The sequence below is a fragment of the Solanum dulcamara genome, chromosome 1 (genome assembly GCF_947179165.1).
Source record: "Solanum dulcamara chromosome 1, daSolDulc1.2, whole genome shotgun sequence".
NCBI classification, from domain to species: Eukaryota; Viridiplantae; Streptophyta; class Magnoliopsida; order Solanales; family Solanaceae; genus Solanum; species Solanum dulcamara.
Genome location: NC_077237.1, coordinates 78,316,405 through 78,341,025, shown reverse-complemented (window position 1 = coordinate 78,341,025; position 24,621 = coordinate 78,316,405). Strand labels below are relative to the sequence as shown.

The following is a 24,621-nucleotide window of genomic DNA, read 5'->3' as shown; positions in this document are numbered from 1 at the left end:
AAACTTGAAATTGTTATGAAGTTTGAAGTAGATTTATGAGTAAAATAATGTTAAATGATTGTGAATGAAATAAATAATAAATGGTCAATCTAGTGCAATAACTTTGTGACATTGGCTTTTGTTGGTGTAAAAAATTTTGTGACAAATGAGGCATCATAAATTCATCACCACTTTCAGATACTGAGAAAGGAAGGAATTTCATCTCCTAATAGAAGGGATTTGATTTCTAAATTCAATCGAACTTCAAAAAGTTAGGCAAAGACTCAATATAATTTACTAAATATTGTGGTAAAAAAGATATTAGGTATCGCTCTATTACGATAATTTAACATCTTTCTTACTAATGCCCATTCTTTTATAAGTTGCATTGAAATTTTTTCTTATAGTCAAGTAAAACTGAAAACTTAACAATTGGACTGTGGTGGACAACTCTATAAGCCTATAATAAACACCATTATTGTTGTGGGTGATTTCACCATTTCAAAAATAATGAAATTCTAACCGTTGACTCACTAGACATTTTTGGATATATAAAAAAATATAGGAAGATTGATGAATTTTAAGCTCATCCAAAATTCCTTTTAAATAGAGTTTTGAAAAAACAAAAATCGGACGAAAAAGTATCATAAATCGCACTATTTTTCTTCTCTATTATAATAGGTCAAGTATAAATATATTTTTTGAACTTGGTAACTTTAAGTATAAATATAATAAAAATTGTGTAAAAATATTAAATCTGCCCCAATATTAAAACTCATATAGAACACTAAATTAGTGCGCTATATGAGTCAACTTTCTTTTTACACTTCAAACACTTTTCTTTTTTCACCCATCAGTTAAATTTCAAACTCCTTGCTCATTTAGTACGAGAAATAAATTAGATATTTCATAGATAAATATAAAATAAAATTTATAATGCATTAAATTAACGATATAAATTTATATCTCATCTAATTTGAAATTATTTTATCCTATCTCTCGAGTGAAATAAATTAATCCACATTTCGAACAATACAAAATTAATTTTCAAATATCAAATATACATGTAAATGTACCTTAAAATTAATACAATACTAAATTGAAAAATAATAACCAACAGAAAAAAAACACACATGAAATGTGTTTGGCATGATTATTTACGTTATATCAATTGTAACTTTAAGCCATTTCAAATTTTCGCAAATTTAATACAAGTAGAACATCAAATTGATATTTTAAAAATCAAATTAATTTCATAATCACGATATAAATTTTTACTCAAGTCTTCACAATTAAATTACTTGGTAGGAGTAAGGTCTGCGTACATTCTACCCTCCCCAGACCCCATGTTGTGGGATTTCACTGGGTTGCTGTTGTTGTAAATAGATAAAAGGTAAAATTGGATCATTTTCCTTGTTTTTGGAACATTTATTAGTAAGATGAGTATTTTTGAGTTACTTTCGTCAGTAGAAGGTCATAATTAAGTCAAAAAAACATAATAACAAGGTACAAAATAATATAACGATAGATAAAACTAACTCATTTTTAATAGTCCAGCAATATATATTTATCCTTTTTATTTTATTCTTATGTATTTGAACATGTAGAAACACCAAATTCCAATTTTATTTTACTTTTTGTAAAAATTTTCCCACAAATTTTGGAAGATTCTTTTTTCTCGTTTCATCTCTTTTTTTTCTGCATGATTAAATTAGAGAAAATGAGTGATTAGCCTCATTCTCTAAACTAAAATTACCGCAGAATTGCTTAATTGACTTCCTATGAACGTTTTATAGTTCTGGGTTTCTTATTCGAAAATTTGTTCTTAGTATTATTTTTTCAGAAACAGAATATTAAGGGCAAAAAAGAGTATATATATGAACTAGTTATTCTATGTTTTTATTTAATCAATTTTTTTTAATTTTTCTTTTTTACAATTTTTGGAATTGGTTCGTTCTCTTGTTCGTGTTTTTTTTCGAATTGAGTGTTTTTGTTACTCTAAACCCAAGCTCGTTTTTAGACGTAATGATTCAAATTAAAGTTGTAAATTTTTAATCTCTTTTTTCTTGGCTGTTGATTTGACTGTTGAGTTAATAATTTAATGTGAAAAAAAGGGACTCTTAAATCACACGAACATTTAACTTTCCGTATTCTGTTTACCATATATTTTCTTTTTGATTATTAGTTGTAGATTTTAAAAGGGTTAGGGTTTGTATTCTTTACTCTATTGGCCTTTTCATCTGTGGCTGTATTGGTTTCTCATTCGTGGATGGATTCGGAGCTATGTACGAAAATCCTTTGATGTTCTCTAATTTCTCTATCTGGTGAGTACTTTTTTGCTTATACCCAGTTCCAGTTTATCTGATTGTTCGTTGATTTTTAACTGTTTTTTGGGGATTTGGGTTGTATTTGACATTGAAATCTTTGATTTTTTCCAAGTGGGTATGTGTAACTTGAGGTTGTTTTGAGATCAAAATCCAGATTTTCAAGTTGGGTATGAGTAATTTTCTGAATTAGGTTGTCATTGAGACCAAAGAATTGTTTTTTAAGTGGTTATTGGTAGTTTTCTGGATTGGGGGTGGGGTGGGGTGGGGGTGGTTATATATGAAGATCAATATGTTGCAGTTTTCTTGCTAGCTTCTTTTGGTTTATGCATGTGTTAAAGGTTTGGTGCTTTTGCTCATCTGGGCATTTTTATATGTTCTTACACGTGTAATAGGATTTTTCTTTATGCAGGGTTTGCTAGAGTTAAGATTCAGGGTATGAGAATTCCTTTGTAGGCGTGAAGTAGTTTTAGGAAAGGAAAGCGAGGTTAACGTGATGTTTAATAGCCAAGGAGCTTCCAGACAAAGTTGCAGTCTTCTTGCAGTATTATGTGGGAGAACTGCTGAATATGATCAGAAGAAAGATGTACATGATGGTAAGCCGAGATACTGCTTCCCGGAGATTGTATCATCAGGGCGTTTGGAGGTATTATTATTAATTACGTTTGTATCTAATTTAACATGTTCTGGGTTGATACCTCTCAGTAGCAAGGTTCATCATCAGCTTGGCATATGAACTGGTTTCTTATGTCTATTACAATTTGCTAAATGTAGGTGCAAGTGTTGAAAAACCCCAGTACCGATGAATTTCATAAAGTTGTAGATTCATGGAAGCCAAATATTGTATACTTGCAAGGAGAACATCTTTCGAATGATGAAGTTGGTTCACTTGTTTGGGGAGGTCTTGATTTGTCTTCTGCGGAGGCCCTTTCTGGACTCTTTAGTTCCGCGTTGCCAACCGCTGTATGTAACATTCTTTCCTTTGTTTTTTCAGGAGATTTGTGCTAGTAGTGCCTTTTCTTGCATCTCCGTTGGTTGGATGTTCAAAGGTTTTTTTTTTTGATTGATGTCTCAAGGATTTTATTGATGCATTTAAGTATTAAACAGTTCATGTACTTCATCTTTGGTAGTTCATGTTATTTCTGAAGCCATTGCCAAGTCGTTGGATTTTAATATATCTTGCCAAATGGTTTAGATTCAGATTATAAGATAATTTGCAGGCTTGTTAGGTTTGCATTATTTCACTTAATTTAATAAATAAGATCCAGTCAGTTCTTTTGCAGAATCATCCTCTTTAACCATTAAAGTTGCATGGTTATTATTTGGGAGAATCAAACTTTGTGGTAATTTAGCATTATTTCAATGAAGGTTGTTATTGTGCTTATGTTTTCAGTCTAGCGGTTGAGAGCATGTGACTAAAGGTTCTCGTATTTTGGTCTATTTCATGTATGGATGCTTGTCCAACAATATGTTGGTTTGTGGCTTGTTTACAGATTGGTGTTTGTTCCTCTAACTTGTAGTGTAAATGGTACAGCTTCTATTGTCGTAGCAAAATAGACTTCCAGGTGATTGCTTATAAAAAGTAGACTTCAAGATGATCATTTCTTAATGAAATACCTAATAATCAGTAATGCCTTAATTCAAAAAGGGGTTAGAAATAAATACCAAACTGCCTGTTAGTGATTAAGTTAAGTTGTATTCTGCTGAAGATTCAATTATTTTGAAGTGTTCCTATGGTCATATTATACTTGCACTATTAGGACCGTAAATTGCAGTATTGTTAGTTCTGATGTTTACTTGATGATCCAATTGTAGGTCTATTTGGAGCTCCCAAATGGAGAAAAATTGGCTGAAGCACTTCATGCTAAGGTGAGAGATTACTTGTATTCGCTAAATCAATTGATGATCTGGCCAAATCTCCTCATTTAAACTAATGGATGGTTTCTGTTGGTTCCACCCCTATGCTCATTTTTGCAGGGAATTCCTTATGTGATGTACTGGAAGAGCGTATTTTCATGCTATGCAGCATCCCATTTTCGACATGCATTTTTATGTGTGGCACAAAGGTATTCTTACCGGTGACTCTGATGTGCAGTGTTTTGACTCATTATTCTGGACTTCCCATATACTAATTGCTTGTACTTTCCTTTTAGTGCGTATTCTCTATGCTAGAGAACAACAGATGTATTCTTACAGTTGACTTCAATAATATGGCTGTGTATTCCGTTTAGAAAACTATCTGGTTTTATACATTTCCATTAAGCTATTTCTTAATGGTATTTTTGTCGTTTGTCAAATTTTCTATTATAATGTTTTTCCATGTCTGCTACATTTGTCTGAGATTTACACTGCATTCTTGTCTAGTTTGACGGTGCCTTAGTTGTAGACTTCACAGAGCTTTTCATATTGAGTTATGTGGCATTCTTGACCTTCTATTCTACTGGAATGTTATGAGATCTCTTTAATTGCAATCAAGAATGTTATCTGGGGATTGTCAAGATTATCAGCACACTTTACAGCAAAGGGATGCCTTCTTTAGAGGCTTACATCAAATAATAGTGCTAGCTACTTTCAGATCAGCTGACCATGCGATTGATTTCTTACCTACATTGCATTGCTAGGAGAGCTAACTATAATGAAATTTATACATGATTTTATATATGTATGGTTTGATTTAAGGAATTGATTCAAGAGGCCGACCTGTCTTTTGCAGTTCAACTTGTCATGTTTGGGATGCTTTTCAACTTGCACATGCATCCTTCAGGCTTTACTGTGTCCGAAACAACCTTGTTCTCCCTGAAATGAGTCAGAAGGAAAGTGAGAATGTGGGTCCTCACCTGCTTGGTGATCCTCCAAACATTGATGTCCCTCCACCTGAGGCAGGTCCTGAAGATGATGAAGAAACCAATTCTGATGCTCTTCCTGCGATAAAGATCTATGATGATGATGTGAACTTGAGGTTTCTTGTCTGTGGATTGCCATGCTCGTTGGTATGGGATTCGTTTCATGTACTCTTTCTATTCGGGTGCACGTGGCACAATTCCCTTTTTTATTCTAAAAAGTTTGACTTCAAAAAATTTAAATTCATTAATCAATTCAATTTTAATGAGGATTCATATAGCTTACCCCAACTTGTTTGAGGCTGAGACATAGTTGTTGTAATCAATTCTATTCTGAACAGCAATTGTGATCCTTCCTTTGCGAAATTGTATCTGAACAAACCCCAAAAGTTAGATTAATTTGGGTATTGTTACAACTGCAATATGTTATCAAGCTGTTTGACAACAAAATTCAAACTTTCTCCTTATTCTTCATGCACTTAGTTTATGACTGAAGATATACAGTTTACTGTACACAAACATATAATATTCTCTTCATAGCTTATCTTCTAAGTTGTATCATCTTATATTTGGAAATAATTGTACACATTACTTATGTTATGAATGGCTTCTTGTGCTCAGGATGAATGCTTGTTGGGATCTATAGCCGATGGTCTGAATGCCCTTCTAAACATAGAAGTAAGTTGCACCAAATTTTTCCTCTTTTTATCACCTTGTGACACATATTTTCAATTCTTGAAGAAATGGAAGCCGCTAATTATATCAAATATACTAAAACTACTTCAGATGATTATCATTTGACACCATTTTCTTTACTTGAGTTGCTCAGACTTGTCCTCTTTTTGGCTTCTTGCCATCCGACTAAGGGGTTGTTTGGTAGAGTGTATAAGAAATAGTGTTGAATAAGGTGTATGAGTAATGCTGTCATTAGTTATGCTGCGCTGATTTTTTATACACTGTTTGATTTAGTGTAATAAAAATAACATACATTGTATAACTCCTAAAAATGTTTTTTTACAAAAATACCCTTCACAAAATACGGTGAAAAGGATGTCCAAAAGGTTTTGAGGGACAATTGTATCTTTAACCATGCTAATGCATGCATTAAGAACCCTTGCATTACTAATACCATGGTTTGCCATGTGTTTAGTTATTCATAAGATAATACCAAATAGAAAATATAACTAATACTTGTTATACGTAGGTTGAAAAAGTATATCAAATAAGATATTAGTAATACAAAAAGCTAATGCATTTTACCAAATGACCCCCAAGTGTATATGGTCACCGTTTTCGTAGAAACCAAATTTTCTGTGCACATACGGTCATGAATCAGGCTGTTATTGTTCCCTTTTCTTGATCTTAAAGAAATGTTGATAGATGAACCCAAGGTTGTGTCTAACGGTCAATGAAGTAGGCAAAAACCATCGGAGACCAAGGTTCAATCCTAGCATAGAAAAAAATGCTAGATGATTTTTTCCCATTCGCTTAAATAAATATTGGTGGACAAAATTACTGCTACTTCTATTCCAATTTATGTGACGTAGTTTGTATGGACACGTAGTTCAAGAAATATGGGAAGACTTTTCAATATTCCAAAACTACTCCTAAAATAAATGGATTTTTAAATAGAAGAGTACAGATCAGTCTAGGTCGAGATGAATGGAAGATGCTTCTGGAACTAGTTTTTGATAGGGTCTATCTTAGCTCGAAGGAAAGAACAACCAAAGTTATACCCCTATCTTTATTTACTTTCCCCAAATAAGTGAGACCCAACGAGGGCAAAGTGTTATGTCATTAAACATTTGCCAAATAAAAAAATGTGTCATTCTTTTTGGGATTGATTAAAAAGGAAAGTGTCATAAATTGGGGTAGAGAGAGTAGATAACTTTTTTTTGGGGGGGGGGGGATCATGTATTCGATGGAGTAGTTGAGGTGCGTGCAAACTCATCCGAACGGACAAGAAGAAGAATAAGGGCACATTTGGAGAGGTACCTTGGAATAGGATTTGGGTGTAATTGAATGTAGTCACAATTTTTGCGTGTTTGTCTGCCCAAGTAATTAGTTGGTCAAAATGGAAAAGAATGTAATTGAGGGGGAGCAATTACACTATCCAATTCTTAAGAGAGGTGAGAATTGGTAGAAATTACACTTTGTAATTATATTTCAAAGTTAGCTTCTATTTTTTTAGTTCATTTCTCATGCTATCCTGTGCTCAGGGACGGAGCTACGTGGAGTTCATGGGGTTCACCTGAACCCCTTCGACGAAAAATTATACTGTATATGAAAATCAATTTCTGGTTTTATTAGTATATATATTAAAATGAACCCCTTTAAAACTAAAGAGAGGCATGACTTAGTGGCTAAAGGGTTCATTGTTGACCGAAATGGTTCGAGTTCGATTCCCATTGCATACAATATTTTCCCACCTTTTTTTGTGCTTTGAAAAGGTTGAGATGTGCTCAGGTTTCGGGCTCAGAATCCTAACCCAATGAAAAGCCTCATTGTTTTTGGGTTTAATGTAAAGTTTTATTATTTTTGTTTTTCATTATTTTTCTCTCTATGCTATTTCTTTTTCTCAATTTGTATTAGACACATTTTTGATAATTTGTGTTTTATTCTTCTTATTTATATTGCTCATTTTGTTTCTATATAACTCTCTTCCCATGTACTAACTTGTAGAAACTCTTTTAAAAAATGATGAATTATTATTAAACTTGAATTGAGTTAGAAAACATATTATATAAAATAAAGTAAATTAAAATTGATCGAATGAAGAAATTTAAAAGTCGTGAATATTCTTTTAACAAAATCTATTTCATTGATTTTTTTTCTTAATTTTATAGTATTTTTTTTTTCAATTCGATTCTAAAAAAATGAAAACTAAACTAAACTTATTTGATTTATTCATCATTTTTCTTTTTGCAAATGACTAACCTAGTAAATTGAATGAAATGAACTAAAAATCGACGATGTCATTTATTTATCTTCTGAATATACATTATAATATTAGTAACTCAATTCTTACACCTTTTTAAAAATCTTGGTGATTTTTTAAGTAACATATGATTGAATGGGCACTAATTTAGAATTTTAAAATCAAAATGTAGTAGAACACTACCAAAAAATGGAAAAAATGCACGAGAAATATAAAAAAAGCTCGATGGAGCAGGGTAAAAGTACGAAGAACCTAAATGCGGCATGATAAGGCAAGTTAAATTTAGCGGGTTAAGATTAATATTTTCCTCCCATCTTGCTTCATTTTTCATCTTGTGATTTTCACGTGTTTACTTATTTATATTTTGAACCCCCTTCATAGAAATTCTGGCTCCGCCACTGCCCGTGCTACTTTTTTCACGCCATTTTCACCAACAAAGTAGGAGTATATGTTCTAGAAAAAAATACTTTCACATCTCATGCCAATCTTTAAGACATTTTTAATTTTCAAACCAAACAAATATAAATTTATTGATGAAGAACAATTATAAATTTAGATTCCATTCACATGTTTTGACTAAAACATCTAAATTTGCAATTAGATCTTTTCTAAAATTATTTGTGAGACGCACACAATGTTGCGTCTTAGTGGTGAATGAAGTGAGTGAGAACTTTTAGAAACTAAAGCTTTAATCTCAGCTAAGACAAAACACTAGGAGATTTCTTCCCCATCTGGAAAAGCTTTGGTGGGTAGAGTTACCCCTTATTTGTCTTGATGTGAGCTGCCAAATAGCCAGAAGAGTAGCCAAGGTTCTCACACGCTTCCCTAGACATCACGTTATTCAAAAACAATTCTTGTGAGAAACTATTAATTATTTACCTAATACTAAATTAAAATACTTTAATAAAAAGATATGTATTTCAAAATATATCATACTAAGAAGCTGCTAGGTCACGCTATGAATGTTTGAGAGTGGGGCGGAGATGAGGGCGAGGAGGGATGTGATATTTTTGAGAACCAATTTGGATTTATGCCAGGACGCTCGATTGCAGAAGCCATTCACCTAGTAAGGAGACTGGTGGAACAATATAGGGAGAGGAAGAATGACTTACACATGGTGTTCATCAACATAGAAAATGCTTATAACAATGTCCTCGGGGAGGTTATTTGGAGGTGCTTGGAGGCTAAAAGTGCATCTGTGGTGTACACTAGGTCAATTAAGGACATGTACAATGGAGCCAAGATCCGAGTAAGGACAGTAAGAGGAGACTCAAAGCAGTTCCCCATTTTGATGGTGTTGCACCAGGGATCAACAATTATTATGCTTTTATTTGCCTTGGTGATGGATGTATTGACGCAGAAAATTCAAAGTGAATTGACAAGACTCGTGTCAGAGCACTAAACTGGAGGTATAGAGACAAACTTTAGAGTTTAAAGGTTTTAGGTGGTGCAGGAACACGAAAGAACACTCGGAGTGCAAGTTCAATAATATGGTGGATGAGACTGACGTAGAAGTGAGGCTTGATACATAGGTCATCCAAAAGAGAGATAATTTCAATTATCTTGGATCTATTATTTAGGAAATGACGAACATGTCACTCTCCGTATTAGTGCAGGGTGGATGAAATAGAGGTTCACATTTGGTGTTTTGCGTGATAAGAAGGTGCCACCAAAACTTAAAGGCAAGTACTGCAAAGTGATGTTTAGACCAGTTTTCTTGTTCGAGGTGGAGTGTTGGCTGATCAAGCTCTCACATTCAGAAAATGGAAGTGGTGGAGATGAGGATAATATGATGGATGTGTGGTATACTAGAAAAGATAAGGTTAAAAATGAGGATATCCGAGACAAAGTGGAGTGACTTTAGTAGAAGACAAGATACAGGTAGTGAGGTTGAGATGGTTTGAACATATGATAAGGAGATGCACAGATGTTCCAATGTGAAGGTGTGAGAGGTTGACTATGGATGGATTCAAGAGGTAGAGGTAGACCGAAGAAGTATTGGAGAGATGCGATTAGACAAGAAATGACGCAGTTGCAACTCATCGACGTCATGACCTTAGATAGAAATGTTGTGATGGACACAAATTAGGTTAGAAGGGTGTCCATACTAGTATGTAGGAGTGTATTGACTTGTTGTCTATTCTAGTAGTAGTATTACTCTTGTTTCTTGTTCTTCGAGTGTTGTTATTATATGTTGTTTGGTGTAGTTTGATTATAGTATTATTTTGTTGTAGTATTATTCTACTATTATCTGTTGTTTGATTACGGGCTGTTGTTTCTTTTATTTCCTTTACTTCTTTTTCTATCGGAAACAACCGCTCTACCTCTGAGGTAGAGGTTAGGTCTGATACATTCTACCCTCAGCAAACCTCACTTTTTGGGACTACACTGTGTATGTCATATTTTTAAATATATGGTACTCCCTCCGTTTCAATTGATTTGTCCTACTTTCCTTTTAAGTCCCCTTAAAAAAGAATACTTATTTCCTTTTTTGACAACTCTTTAATTCTAACTTTCCACATAGCATACTTAAGACCCCACAAGATTAGATGGTATTTTGGTACATTCTATGTATCTTTAATTTAAGACCACATGTTTCAAAAGTCTTCTTTATTTTCTTAAACTCCGTGCCTAGTCAAAACTAGACAAACAAATTGAAATGGAGGGAGTTATAAATTATTTTTAATTATGATTAGATACACATTAATAATTACGTAAATAAAGCTTATTTATTGTTCATATTGTTACTTTTCATATTATTTGTAAATTTAAAATATGGCTTTGTAATTACCACTTGTGAAACACACCAATCATGATGTTGAATTACTTAATAATTACATTATGACAAACAAACAAGCCTTTGTTTACTAAGCCATGCAATTACTAGACTGCGCAAATGCTACCTTATTAATTACACAACCTAGCAATTACTCTGGCTTTCCATATGTGTCCTTTTTGTATCTTTGCATGTCTACTGAAGAATGAGGAAGTAGGACTTTCTTGAAATCACTAAATATTTTCTAGGTAAGACGTGATCGAGTACTGAAAAAACTGCATTTCTTTTTGTTATTCCAGATGCGAGGGAGTAAGCTGCATAACCGAGTCAGGTATTTCTCAGGATGGATCTTGTGGAGCAGTAACAATTTATTTTCCCTACCTGCTTCATGGAGTTGTTATTGTCCATTTCCAAAATTTGATGTTGAATTACATCTTAAAATTTAATCCACCTGTTGATTCCATCTTTAAGACAAGGAAACTTTCATGTTTCATATGTGATTACTTTCTTTTATTCTATGAGGAAAAATTTGCTTATTTTTCTTCTGGTTGTCAGTCACCAAGTCATCAGCAATATGCACTTCCCTGATTAAATTCTTTCTGTTCATGTGCTTCTCTCTTGTCAAACTTTTGTGCCCCTAATGTTGCTGCTCTGTGATACAGTGCCCTTCCACCGCCTCTTCAGGCTGGTACATTTTCCCGTGGTGTTGTGACTATGCGGTGTGATCTGTCAACCAGTAGTTCTGCTCATATTTCACTTCTAGTTTCAGGCAGTGCTCAAACATGTTTTGATGATCTGGTAATTTTAGCAGTATGTTCATGTATAAGCTAATGACTTTAATCTCTCTCTGACGATAGATTGGGTAATGTATATTTCCCTGTTAATTTTCAGCTATTAGAGAATCACATAAAAAGTGAAATCATTGAAAATAGTACGCTGGTTCATGTCCTGCCAAGTGATGAGGAAAATAGACCACCTATATCTGCTCCTCGGAGATCAATGTCTGTAGCTTGTGGATCAGAAGTATTTGAAATTTGCATGAAGGTTCCGATGTGGGCTTCACAGGTCCTTTATTTTCACTGCTCTTTGTTTCTCTTTTTTGTCCCCTCCTTGAATCTTTTTGAGAGATACCCTGAGAGAAGAAGGTGAATCCAATAAATTTGACTCCAGGTTTTCTTTGAACGTAATGGCTGATTTAATCAGTATATGTGCGTCCTTATAAAGAAAAAAACAATTTATGTGTGTGTTCTAAGTTCGGTATCTCTCCTTCATATTTGTACTTACATAAGTTTGCCTTCTGGTTAGTAAGTTAGACGATGGGTCTATACATTTGATAGTGGGTATCCAGGCTTTCTTTTAATGTAATGGTTGATCTAGTCATTGTTGTTCTTCTTTTAAGTTCCTTAGTCACCTTTACATATTTGTACCATCAAGGATTGTGTGCTGAATCACGGATCACTATTAGTTATTCATTTTTTCCATAGTTTCAAAGAAAAAGTTAATTCATATTTTCAACGTTGATGGTGTTTACCACGTGCTTTAGGTTTTAGATAGTCCTTTATAACTTTGTTCTTCATGTTCCGTTATTTTCAGGTTTTGAGACAATTGGCTCCTGATGTTTCATATCGTAGTTTAGTTGCACTTGGCATTGCTAGCATTCAGGGACTAGCTGTAGCTTCATTCGAGAAAGATGATGCTCAACGACTTCTTTTCTTCTGCACAAAGCAAGGGAAGGATGTTTTTTTTGGCAATTTTAAGATTGGCAATCCTCCAGCATGGTTAAGACCGCCTGCTCCTAGTAGAAAGAGGTCTGATTTATATCAGGGAACGAGTTATATTTGCCAAAATGGGTTAACACCTGGAAATCATGTGGCTGTGAAAGAAGAGAAAGAAAGTCGATTAGGGAATGGTGTTGCAACACCTCTGGTGACTGCTAGACAAAAACTCAAAGTTGCTGCTATGAGGCCCATTCCTCATGTTCGTCACCAGAAAATGCTACCCTTTTCACGAATTTCGGAGCTGGAGAGTCATGATGGGAACCAGGTGAAAACTAATCTACCCATCATTCCTTCTTCAACTAAGGGTAGCAATGTTGGAGTAACACCTGTTACCCATCGAAAATCTGCGTCAAGCTCACATCAAGCTAAGCAAATTATATCCTTGAATCCTCTTCCACTGAAGAAACATGGTTGTGGGCGCAGCCCAATACATGTGTGTTCTGAGGTGAGATAAGTTTTCCTTTCATATATATTTTCTCCTTTTTTTTAATCAATTAAGTGTATTTCCATTCATAAACATGGACAAAAAGACTATATACCGGGGGTATACCAAAAGGTAAAGAATTTACAAAAAGACATGATTCTCTACAAACTCCACCCTATCATCTATACGACAAGGGACTTTTTGTGTGCACCAAAAGAAGAAAATAATGAAAAGGAGACTACTCCTCAACTGAGAGAAACTTGCTTCTACTCCTTCAAACACTCCTATTTCTCTCTCAACCACATTAATGCAAGAGGGACCATGTTCCAAACCCTACATCTTCTCTCGCTCTTCTAGCTGAACATCAACTCTTTCTCAGTTTTTGGCATTGCCATGGAGTGCCAAACCACCTAAACATATCCCACCATAGTCTCATGGTAAACCCACAATGTAGAAGAAGATGGTCCACATCCTCGCCCGCCTCCCTACACATGTAGCACCAGCTGACGGGGATAACCTTGCGTTTTCTAAGATCCTTTCATATATATTTCCGTGCATAACTTTGCTTGAGGAATCTGATTTCTGCAGTGGATGATGTCATTTATCTGCTCTTACCTATTTAACTTGAATTATTGTAAGTAGACAGAAGTCAGAACACTGATTTCAGAACACTTTAGCTTATTTTACATGCTCTAAGAAAAGTAAGTGTTGGGGATTTCAGACATTGAATTTGCGAAGCTTGTCATCATTAAATGGTAATTTACAATATTCATTCTAGGATATGTGAGGTATAGGGGCCTTACAGGATTTTTTGTTCTTCAGAAGGATTGCCTTTTTTTGGTACTTTGTAGTTCTTTTAGATGAGAAAGTGTTGGCACAAACTTATGGAATCAAGTTATTTAGTTTGCATTAACTGATGAGAGGTTTTCTTTTAACACCAGGTGCTTTCAGAATACATTCTACACATCGAATGCCGCTTTTCACTTGATTCTACTGGTTGTAATAATTTTTTCTTGTTCCCTCTTTTCTGCCCAACCTATTTACAGGAGGAATTTCTGAAAGATGTAATGCAGTTTCTAATTCTTCGTGGACACACTCGTCTCATTCCTCAAGGTGGCCTTGCTGAGTTTCCGGATGCTATTCTCAATGCCAAACGCCTTGACCTCTTTAACTTGTATAGGGAGGTGAGCTTTCTTGTCTTTGTGCTTATTAAGGACATTTCAGAAATCTGCAAAGGGTGTAGAACAATATATTTTATACCCCCTTGCAGAAAAAATGATAAGACTATCATACATTGTTCTAATTTGTAAATTTATGTTCTTCAGGTGGTTTCAAGGGGTGGGTTTCATGTTGGCAATGGCATCAATTGGAAAGGGCAAGTTTTCTCAAAGATGCGAAATCACACAGTGACCAATAGGATGACTGTAAGACCTCTACTCAGTGTAACATATGGTAGCCTGTTCCTCTTCCAAGAACAATTTTTTGACTAAGCATGTTTCTCTCTCTGAACCTGGTTGAAAGAACTGCATGTTTGTTATGTTCATAAGTTTTTGTGGATGCTTATACTTCCGCGCAAGAACTGTTACTCGAGTATTTTTTACTTCTGATTTTCCAATCCCCTTTTTATGTATACTTGCGGAAACTTGAACAGCTCTTTTAACAAAATAATTTCTTGAATCAGGGTGTTGGAAATACACTTAAAAGACATTATGAAACTTACCTCTTGGAGTATGAATTGGCTCATGATGATGTGGATGGAGAGTGCTGCTTGTTATGTCACAGGTCAATTCCCGTTCGTTTTGTTTTAACTGCTGCTAGTTATCAAAGGTGTAATAATGATTGCCTAACATGATGTTCTCCTTATGTCCTCCAGTAGTGCTGCTGGAGATTGGGTTAACTGTGGGATTTGTGGTGAGTGGGCACATTTTGGCTGTGATAGAAGACCAGGTCTTGGCGCCTTCAAGGTACCACTTTGATCTTCATAACCACCTCTTTCATTTCTTAGTATTCTTAGAGGAGTTTTGATGTGAAATATGGGCTGTTTCTTGTTGCAGGACTATGCAAAGACAGATGGACTGGAATACATATGTCCGCAATGCAGCGTTACAAATTTTAAAAAGAAGGTGCCAAAAACTATAAACGGATATTCCTGAACCTAAAGCCTAATGGCTTCAGCAAAACCAATCCCAATTGATTAAACAAACATGTTTTCTCTTAGAACATCATCTGTGCTTTTGCAGAGAAATTAGTTAAAGGTTGTATTACTTAGGGCATTAGCTTCTTGTGTTCTGGACAAACAGGGAAAGACGTGGAGGCGTATATTGAACAGAAGTGAAAAGGCAAAAGAAGTTTGGAAGGCGTCAGGCGGCGACGAGGAGTGCTGCTACTCTTATTAGGAGGAAGAATTGTAGAGATAGGGAAAGGGATGAGACTGCAGACAGGCTCATGGCGCAAGTCTGTAATATATAATCCTCTGTGAGGATATGGCATTTTGTAGTTTGGTTGGTGGAATTCATCATTTTGCTAAAATTTCACAGATCTTTTTTTAGTCTTCGTTTTTTGGATAAAGATGTCTTCTTTTTTTCCACCTTGCACTTTCCTCTTACTTTATTTTTCAAGTCTGAGTTGGAAATTTTAGGGAAGTTTTAGTAGCTTAGTTGGTTGGTGTTCGATTTACCATCTTATAATTCTCTATTCTACCCTCAATTTCTTTTTTTTAAAAAAACGTCAGAGAAATTAGCAGTACTTAAACTTGTTTATTCAAAGTGATTTTTATACTTAAACTTGTTTATTCAACGTGATCTTTAATAAGCTATAAATTTTTTTAACCAAATCGAAGGAAGTGAAACCGAGATAAATGCAACAATCAAAGAACTTATATACGACAGAATACCCGAAAACTTACCGTTTCATCTGTGAATATGTTTTACTTCTTTTTTCCCGGAGTTAAATTTTGAAAATCATGTTTGGCAATACAGTTTGAAGTTGAATTCCGAAATTTTAAAAATATCAAAAAAAAAATTCATTTCAAATTACTTGCAAAGATTTAAAAGCATAACTTCAATTTTTGAATGTCATTTTTCACTTTGAAAGTATTTTTTTTCCTTCCAAATTTCACAATTTCATCTGTTGTATCAGATATCTATTTCATTTTGTGTATCTCATATCAATTTCATCATTGTACCATCTATTAAGTATTTATGTAAGGGTATGATATGTGTACACTTTATCCTCACCAAACTCACTAGTGAGATTTTACTGGATATATTATTGTTATTGTAATAGTGTATTCGTCCACTGCAAGTATTTGATACAAAAAATACATGTATTTAGTATCACAAAATGTATTGATACAGTTATTAGTGTATCGGTGCATAAAGAAAAAGCGAGAGGGAGAAGGGGGGGGGGGGGCGCAGAAGAAGAGAGTGAGGGGGAGTAAGGGAGAAAAAAGAGGAAAAGAATGAGTGATTATGTAATTAGTTAAGATTACATGTAATTATTTTAAAGTATAGGAAGATTTAGTAGATATGATAGGATATTCGTCTAATTTGATATTATTTCTCAATTTTTTTTATGAAATGCACTATAAAACACATACATAAACATAGTATAATGTCACAAGTATGCCTTGAAGAAAATAATGTGTACATAAACCTTAATCGTATTTTAAAATTATTTTTAATAAATCCTCAATACAAAAAATACATATATAATTCTAAATATCTAGAACAATCCAATAAAATAAATTATTTGAGTCCCAAATAGTAATAACATATTCTTTTGGGACAAATGAGTATTTCACTCTTCATAACTTGTCATTTTTTTTTGGGTGATGATGGGGGATGGATAGTGTCATTACGATGTAAAAGTATCATCATTAGTTATTCAACGTAATTTTATAAGAGATTAACTCATACAAATTAATCATGTGCCAGGAATCAGATTTGAATCGGTGACACGAGGATTTTCAGTCCTCTGCTCTCCGACGCTATCTAATATATGATAGCAGTCAAGAAATTGAGGGATTCCTTTTTTCTTTCAATTTTGATAGTACCGATAGATACTATCATATAAAAAGAAGAGGTGGTCTGACTAACTCAATGAAGTTAATTTTTCAAAAACATGATCAAAAAATGGAGTTTTTGAAAAGAAAAAGAATCCATTTTATCATTTAGACGAAAAAAATATTATGATTCTTAAGAACTCAACGGGCCCTTCCCCTTCGAATCAAACAAACAAAGAAGGGAATCCTAGCATTGAAACTTTAGTATGGGCTCACGAACGCACACCTTTGGCCAATTTGATTACCCACGCTGCATAGATTAGGCATACATGCATTTCAACCCATTTTAGTGGAGGGGCGCGCTATTTGTTTACATTCATTAGTTTGTAAGGGATTCAATGTCGATTTTGATGGAGATCAAATGGTTGTTCATGTACCTTTATCCTTGGAGGCTCAAGTAGAGGCTCGTTTACTTATGTTTTCTCATATGAATCTTTTGTCTCCGACTATTGGCACTGGACGTTCCCAAAATAGAGATTATCGAGTAAATTCAATATAATAGACACCTGTTGGCATTCTAGCCTTCATTCTCCTTTCAGGGCCTATCCGAAAGAGGATTCAATTTGTGCCATAAAATTATTAGTATAAAAATTGGATAGAAACTATATTTTATGTGATTCTTTTACCTATTATATTAGTGTATACAACGATTGTAATATCAATAACAATCTAACTAGGAAAATAAAAACCTAAATAACCTTATTTATCATTGTGAAATAGAGAATTTGATTAAATAATATATGCTATAATATCCCAAAATTTAGAAATATGTACAAGCACAACAACACACATCTTAAAAGAAACTCATAGACTTTCAATTTTTTCCGCAAAGTAATCTTTATTTGCATGAGATTACACATTTTTTTTTTGGTATTATATCCACTATCAGACAAGATTAGGAGGTACTTCTTCCAAGTATTGAAAATTGCATTCAAATATCACTTTTGTTTTATTTAGGATTAAAATATCGCTCAACTATTATTATTTTTTCAAAATATACTTAATACTTGAAAAGCGTCCTTCTCTCCTAGTTGGTATGCCATGTCACTAAAATCATTTTTTTAATAATAGGATTATTTAATTCATCAAACTCATTTAACTAAAATTATAGTATTATTTTTAAAAAAAATACATTAATTTATTAAGAAGTAAATCTTAAGAATCATATATCATACTTGAACTTTATATTTTTTTCTATTGTGAAGAATAGCTTTTTAACACTTACTATAATGCCATTAATTTTTTTGTATAATTATAAACATATATATTCAAAAAAATATTGCAGTTTTAAAAAATTCAATTGAAGTTAAAACTAAATCATGATGCACAAATCATTTCATGAACATTTACTTACATTATTTAATCATTATTGTATAATAAATTAATAATATTAAAGGTCAATTAACCATTGAAAAACATAAATTAAGTAATTTGATATTAATCCTTACAATCTTTTTTTAAGAAAACAAATAGAAAGTGAAGCAATATTTGTAGTACAATTTTTTTTAACCTTTATTAATGAGCATATTTATCTCATATAATGTGTGTATTATTAAATTAAAATAGGTAACCCAACTAATTAATTGTGTTTCATGAATTCGGAATGAGTTAAGGATATATATTAGTGCTTAATTATATGATTCGATAAAATATAATATAATAGTCATACAAAAATTAAAAAAAATTATAAATAAAAGTTAAATAGTAAATTTCTCTTTTTTACCAACTTTTTTGTATGTCAACCTTATGGATATATTTGAATATTTTAATGGAAAATTACTTGCTTTTAATTTTCAGAAAATTTACTTAGGGATTTCAAAATCCTTAGGTAATAATTACTTGCAAAGATTTTTTTCATTGAATTTTATTTGTTAGAAAAATTTGTAGGAAATTAGATTATTTATGACCTTTTTTGTATAATCTCCATAAATTCCTACATAATTTATAATTTTTTTTTGTAGAGACATAAGTTTGATTAGTTAAATAACTCTATTTTTTTAAAATGATGATTTAATGATATGACATGTCCACAAAAATAGAAGGAGATTTTTGAGGTATTTTGTATTTTTTGAGAAAAAAATATTAATGGATCTTTAAAAAAATAAGAGTGATTTGTATAGGCAATTTTCAAAACATGAATAACTATTTAGGAAAATAATATAAATTTTAAGTGCCGAAAAAGATTTCTAAGCTTGCAAATTTCTTCTTAATAAACTAATCTATTTTAAAAAAAAAATAAAGAATAAAATTAAAATTTTGGTTAAATAAATTAAATAAGTCTATTATTAAAAAAAATAAGGCTTTATTGACATGGCATGACAACTAGAAGAGAAGGGAGCTTTTGAAGTGTTAAGTATTTTTGGAGGAAAATAACAATAGTTGAGTGATATTTGAAGGAAAATAGTGATAGTTGAGTGATATTTTGATCCTAAATAAAAGAAAAAATTATATTTAAAGGTAATTTTCAAACCTGAGTGACCATTTAAGGAATTGACTCACAAGATTAGTCTACATTTTGACCAATGGTCGATCATTTTTTTATAGAAAAAGAAATTATTAACGATAAAAATATTTTTAAATTAAACTATTAACTGATGAGAGTTTTATTCAATTTCGTATAATTGCATCTTTGACCCCCTTTTCGATATATTTAAGGGATTGTTGGCTAGTTAAGGTCTCTCACGTTCAAAAGATGAAAGTAGCCGAGATGGATGTGTGGGCATACCAGGAGCGACAGGATTAGAAATGAGGCTATTCGGGACAAGGTAGGAGTGACCTCGGTGGAAGACAAGATGCGGGAAATGTGACTGAGATGGTTTGGGTATGTGAAGTGAAGAAACACAGATGCCCCAGTACGGAGGTGTGAGAGGTTGGCCATGGATGGTTTCAGAAGAGGTAGAGGTAGATCGAAAAAATATTGGGGAGAGGTAATTAGACAGGATATGGCGCAGTTACAGCTTACCGAGGACATGATCTTAGATAGGAGGGTGTGGAGGACCCATATTAGGGTAGAAGGCTAGTACATAATCTCGTTATTCCTCCGTATTAGTAGGCGCATTAGCGCACTGTAATTTCTTTTATTCTGACTTTTGTTATTATCTTTCTATTACTTTCTGTACTTTGATTACTCTATTTTATCTGTGTCGCTTTCGTTATTTGCTTTCCCATATCGCTTTTAACTTCTTAGTCTTATCTGACCTCTTTTTATGCTTTTTTTGAGCCGAGAGTCTCTCGGAAACAGCCGTCCTACCTTGGTACGAGTAAGGTCTGCGTACACTTTACTTTTTTCAGACCCCATATTATGAAATTTCACTGAATTATTGCACGTTGTGGAATTTTACTAGGTTATTGTTGTTGTTGTTAAGGGATTAATCATGACCAACTCCAAAACATGTGATACCATTTTTATCATTTATTGATAATATACGTAATTAAAGGGTTACATGAGGGAGAATAAAGTAAAATAATTCAGGCATCCAGGTTTGCAACCCTTATTTAATAGTTTTCTCAAAGATATTTCTCGAAACATCCGCAAACAAACTTTGACAGTAGAAAATAATTTTTGACCGGCGAACGGAAAAAGCATGTGTGGTGGTGCCATAATCTCCGATTGGATACCGCCGCCTCGATTGTCGAGACGACTCACCGCCGACCTGTTATGGGATTGCTCCGATCTGAAAAACAAGAAGAAGAAAAAGAAGAAAAATCCTTCTAATTACCACTCCAAGTCCTTGAGATCTGATGTTGTGGACTTTGAATTTGATTTTCAGAATTTCTCTGATGATGAAGAAGATTTCAATTTGGATATCAATCCTTTTGCTTTTTCTGCTTCTGAACTCTCTGGAACCTCTGCTGGTAATTTTTTTTTTTTTTAATTTATAAATTTCTGGCTTAGTGGGAAACGCAGGCTAGAGGTGTTAAATGGGCGGATTGAACTATATTTGGGTGGATCTAGATGTGCTGAGTTAATAAATGTGCCTGTCAATGCGGGTTAAGCCTGCTTAATTCTTATTTTAATTTCTTTATTTGTTCAATTATCATTTTTTAAATCTAATAATTATTATTTTTCTTTACTAGGAACCTATCAAATGAAAAAAATATTTTGGTATGATTTCTCATGTATCAATTTGGAGTAGGTAAGTGCTCAAATTTTGATGGGTTTAAATGATTTGGGTTGAGCTAATAAATAAGCGGGTCAATAATCAGCTCAAACTTGTATATCTATGTAAATTTCCCTTTTTTTTTACCTCTAGGAAAGACTTTTGAAATATGTTTGACCTAAAATAAGTCTTTTATAATTGTGTGTTTCTAAATGATAAAATAAGAATTTTGAAGTTAAATTGTTAATCTTTAAAAAGTAAAGAGTGCAACATAAATTAGGAGGAAAGTATGTGTTAAAAGTTCTTTTTATTCTTTATGTGAATGAAATTAGCTCAAGTGGAGTGAAATAGATATTGAGGGTTAATATAGTTATAGCATACCCCAACTAGTTTCAATTTTGGAATAAGGCGTCGTGTCTGTTATGTTTTCTGGATAGATATTGAGCATATTTTGTGAGGTTCTGCTATGTTGTTCATTGGGTAAAATATTATTTTTTTTAAAAAAATTATTCATTTATTTTTGATTTTTTTCACTTAGTTAGTTTGGCTATTGGCTATTGTTTGGGTTTGGAATGGGATTTTTTTTCCTGCCAGAAAAGTTGAATTTTTGCATGAAATGTGTTGTAAAATTATTACTTCTGTCAAATTTATTGGTATTCCATTTGCATTCGGTGGATGCCTATTCTTTAGGCTTGGAATGTTTTTTCTGTTTTTGCCAAAAATGCTGAATTTAGCTCTAAATGGGTTGTAATTCTTAGTTTTGTTGAAATTATTGGTATTCGGTTTATGTTGATGGCTATTCATCTAAGTAAAGAAGATGACTTTATCTGCAGAGTGTAGAACAGGAAGCGAAGATGCTATTTTTCATCATTATTAACTGAATAATGATTTCTCATATCGCTTTGAACTTCTTAGCCTTATCTGACTTCTTTTTATGCTTCTAATGAGCCGGGGTCTCCCGGAAACAGCCGTCCTACCTTGGTAGGAGTAAGGTCTGCGTACACTTTACCCTCTCCAGATCCCACGTTGTGGGATTTCACTGGGCTGTTGTTGTTGTTGTATTAACTGAATAATGAAAAAAGTCCCAGATAGAAGATGCCCCTTAATTTCTTTAGGACTCTAAAGTAAGTTCTTGTTTGGGTATGAAAGTTTCATGGTGTGTAGTGAGTGTAAGCATAATTAGATGGCTGGGTATGCATCTAAGTTTTAGCTAGCTTCAATTGTATCTGAGTTTCTTCTTAACCCATTGTTGATAGTTTGCTCAATCTAATAAATTCTTTTGGTAAGATCATCACGATTTACGTTATCTGTATATTTGGATTAGAAGTTTCTGTTCAAGCACAATTTGGTTGTGAAATAGATACTCGCAGAGCAGGTTCCCCAGATTACGATTCCTCTACCTGATGGGGGTTGGCTACGTGATACCTACAGTAAAAATTTAAAATGATAGTGTCTTAGCATGCTGTGTTCTTTTGTTGTTTGTAAGTTTCATGCAGATGAGACTAGGGAACATGTTATGTACAAGTGTAGTTTGATTAAGATACCAATTTTTTTTAGGGAGAACTTGGCTTGATAAAACCTGTTATAGCAATTTATTACAAGCAATTATCAGGGAACGTGATGTGCACGTTGTTTCTCTGGGTTTCTCAATTTCTTAGCATCTTTATGTCAGTGTGGTGATGGATTGGTTCTTGCAAATTACGGTGTTGTTGATGATGACTGAGGTGTTTATTTCATTCTGTATGTGAAAGGATCCAAAGCATTGAAATCTGTTGATTCAAACAAGGAAGTTGAGAAATCTTCCAAGAGACAGAGGAAGAATCAGTATAGGGGGATCAGAAAGCGTCCTTGGGGTAAGTGGGCAGCTGAAATACGTGATCCACAGAAGGGTGTCCGAGTCTGGATTGGAACTTTTAATACTGCAGAAGAAGCTGCCAGAGCTTATGATGCTGAAGCTCGGAGGATCAGAGGCAATAAAGCTAAGGTAAACTTTCCTGATGAAGCTTCGGTGCCTGCCTCGAGGCAAGCTGGTAAGATAAATCCTCGGAAGGTTCTTTCTGATGAGAGCTCTAACCCAGTTCTGTCCAACACCACTTTTATAAACAACTTGAATAATGGATATTGTGACAATTTGGGCCTTCTCGAAGAGAAAACAAAAACTCTGTATGGCTACGAAGCTTTGTGTGCCACTTCTGTAGATACAGGACCTAACTCATATGCCCCTCCAGCTGCCGCTGGTGTTTACTTCAGTTCTGACCAAGGAAGTAACTCTTTTGACCACTCAAATTTTGGTTGGGGAGAAACGTGTTCAATGACTCCAGACATATCATCTGTTCTGTCAGCTGCTATAGAATGCGATGAAGCTCAATTTGTTGAAGGTGCCGACTCAGAGGAGAAGCTAAAATCTTGTTCCAACAATTTGGTGCCTGATGATGTGAACACTGCACACAAGCCACCTGAAGAATTTCCAGCTTTTGAATCCCAGATGAAGTTCTTTCAGACGCCATATTCGGAAGGAAATTTGGATGTATCAGTTGATGCCTTCCTCAATGCAGATGCAACTCAGGGCGGTGAAAATGCTATGGACCTTTGGTCCTTTGATGACCTTTCTTCTTTAATGGGAGGTATCTACTAAGCTAAGAGAACGTCTTACGTGTGGATTCTTTGTAAATAAGGCTTCACATGAAGTGAGGTTTGTTTCTCATCTCTCGTCTCCAAGCAACGCCAAGTTACTTGGCGTAATCACCTTTTTGATGTGTGTTTTCCTTCTTTTAGGTGTCTTGTGTTAAGGAAGAGGATGACAACCATTCAAGCATGTTTAGGGTTCCATGGATTGTGTGTTGAGTAGGTGTTTTGGTTATAAGACCATTAGACCAATATGTGGGTATTTAGGTTATTAACAACTTTAGACAACAAGAAACTGAAGTTTTCAAATTTTGCATCTATTGATGGGTCAAAATGCTTTATATTTCACAACTTGGTTATTTATGGCAAGTTGCTTGACATTGTTCCAATCCATTATATTCAACCTTTCGCTTATGCTGATAGGATTTAAGAATCTGATTTTAAATTTGTTTATGAAATTTGTACTAAATTTCTACTTCCAACTCATGATTTCAAATTCATCAAAAAAATAAGATTTGAGATTTCAAATTGTATTTTTGAACTTTTTTAAATATAAAATTTGATCCATAAGTTTATATTTTGGTCAAGTTTTATATTTTACCAAAACAAACTCATAATTTTAAACTTTGCAAATGAACGGCGAAAGTTGAAATTTTATTTAAATATGCGATATCAATTTCTTAAGTTGTACATATTTTTAGTAAACATGAACCCCATAATTAATGAAAACATTAAAAAAATTTCAATTCTTATACAATATTTTCAAGTGAGCAA

At 33.5% G+C, this 24,621-nt stretch overlaps 2 protein-coding genes across 5 annotated transcripts; both read left to right on the top strand.

Annotated features, from left to right (window-relative positions):
* Positions 1-1,966: 1,966 nt before the first annotated feature.
* Positions 1,967-15,627, top strand: LOC129871440 (AT-rich interactive domain-containing protein 4). 3 transcript variants are annotated; one of them, XM_055946459.1, is made up of 17 exons: positions 1,967-2,303; positions 2,699-2,949; positions 3,078-3,266; positions 4,119-4,172; positions 4,281-4,369; positions 5,017-5,293; positions 5,765-5,821; positions 11,157-11,188; positions 11,520-11,655; positions 11,749-11,922; positions 12,451-13,080; positions 14,106-14,243; positions 14,385-14,483; positions 14,741-14,841; positions 14,933-15,023; positions 15,114-15,182; positions 15,360-15,627. In XM_055946459.1, exons 2-17 carry the CDS (start codon positions 2,800-2,802, stop codon positions 15,453-15,455), a joined length of 2,382 nt encoding a protein of 793 aa, XP_055802434.1. In that variant the 5' UTR covers positions 1,967-2,303; positions 2,699-2,799; the 3' UTR covers positions 15,456-15,627. The 3 variants fall into 3 exon arrangements, with proteins under 3 accessions (XP_055802434.1, XP_055802362.1, XP_055802508.1); XM_055946387.1 differs by having other exon boundaries at positions 1,968-2,303; positions 2,716-2,949; XM_055946533.1 differs by having other exon boundaries at positions 1,968-2,303; positions 2,716-2,949; positions 15,114-15,627.
* Positions 15,628-20,632: 5,005 nt separating this feature from the next.
* On the top strand, positions 20,633-24,269 carry LOC129871318 (ethylene-responsive transcription factor RAP2-12-like). 2 transcript variants are annotated; one of them, XR_008762252.1, is made up of 3 exons: positions 20,633-20,977; positions 22,974-23,914; positions 23,998-24,269. XR_008762252.1 is itself a non-coding variant. In XM_055946249.1 (2 exons), exons 1-2 carry the CDS (start codon positions 20,707-20,709, stop codon positions 23,855-23,857), a joined length of 1,155 nt encoding a protein of 384 aa, XP_055802224.1. In that variant the 5' UTR covers positions 20,633-20,706; the 3' UTR covers positions 23,858-24,269. The 2 variants fall into 2 exon arrangements, 1 of the variants encoding a protein (XP_055802224.1); XM_055946249.1 differs by having other exon boundaries at positions 22,974-24,269.
* Positions 24,270-24,621: the final 352 nt, after the last annotated feature.

Bases quoted from the DNA above. Each gene is read 5' to 3' on its own strand.
- LOC129871440 (XM_055946459.1), top strand. From the start codon at position 2,800: ATGTTTAATAGCCAAGGAGCTTCCAGACAAAGTTGCAGTCTTCTTGCA. The intron at 11,923-12,450 runs GTCCTTTATTTT...CGTTATTTTCAG, and splicing joins TTCCGATGTGGGCTTCACAG to GTTTTGAGACAATTGGCTCC. The intron at 15,024-15,113 runs GTACCACTTTGA...TTCTTGTTGCAG, and splicing joins CAGGTCTTGGCGCCTTCAAG to GACTATGCAAAGACAGATGG.
- LOC129871318 (XM_055946249.1), top strand. From the start codon at position 20,707: ATGTGTGGTGGTGCCATAATCTCCGATTGGATACCGCCGCCTCGATTG. The intron at 20,978-22,973 runs GTAATTTTTTTT...TGTATGTGAAAG, and splicing joins ACTCTCTGGAACCTCTGCTG to GATCCAAAGCATTGAAATCT.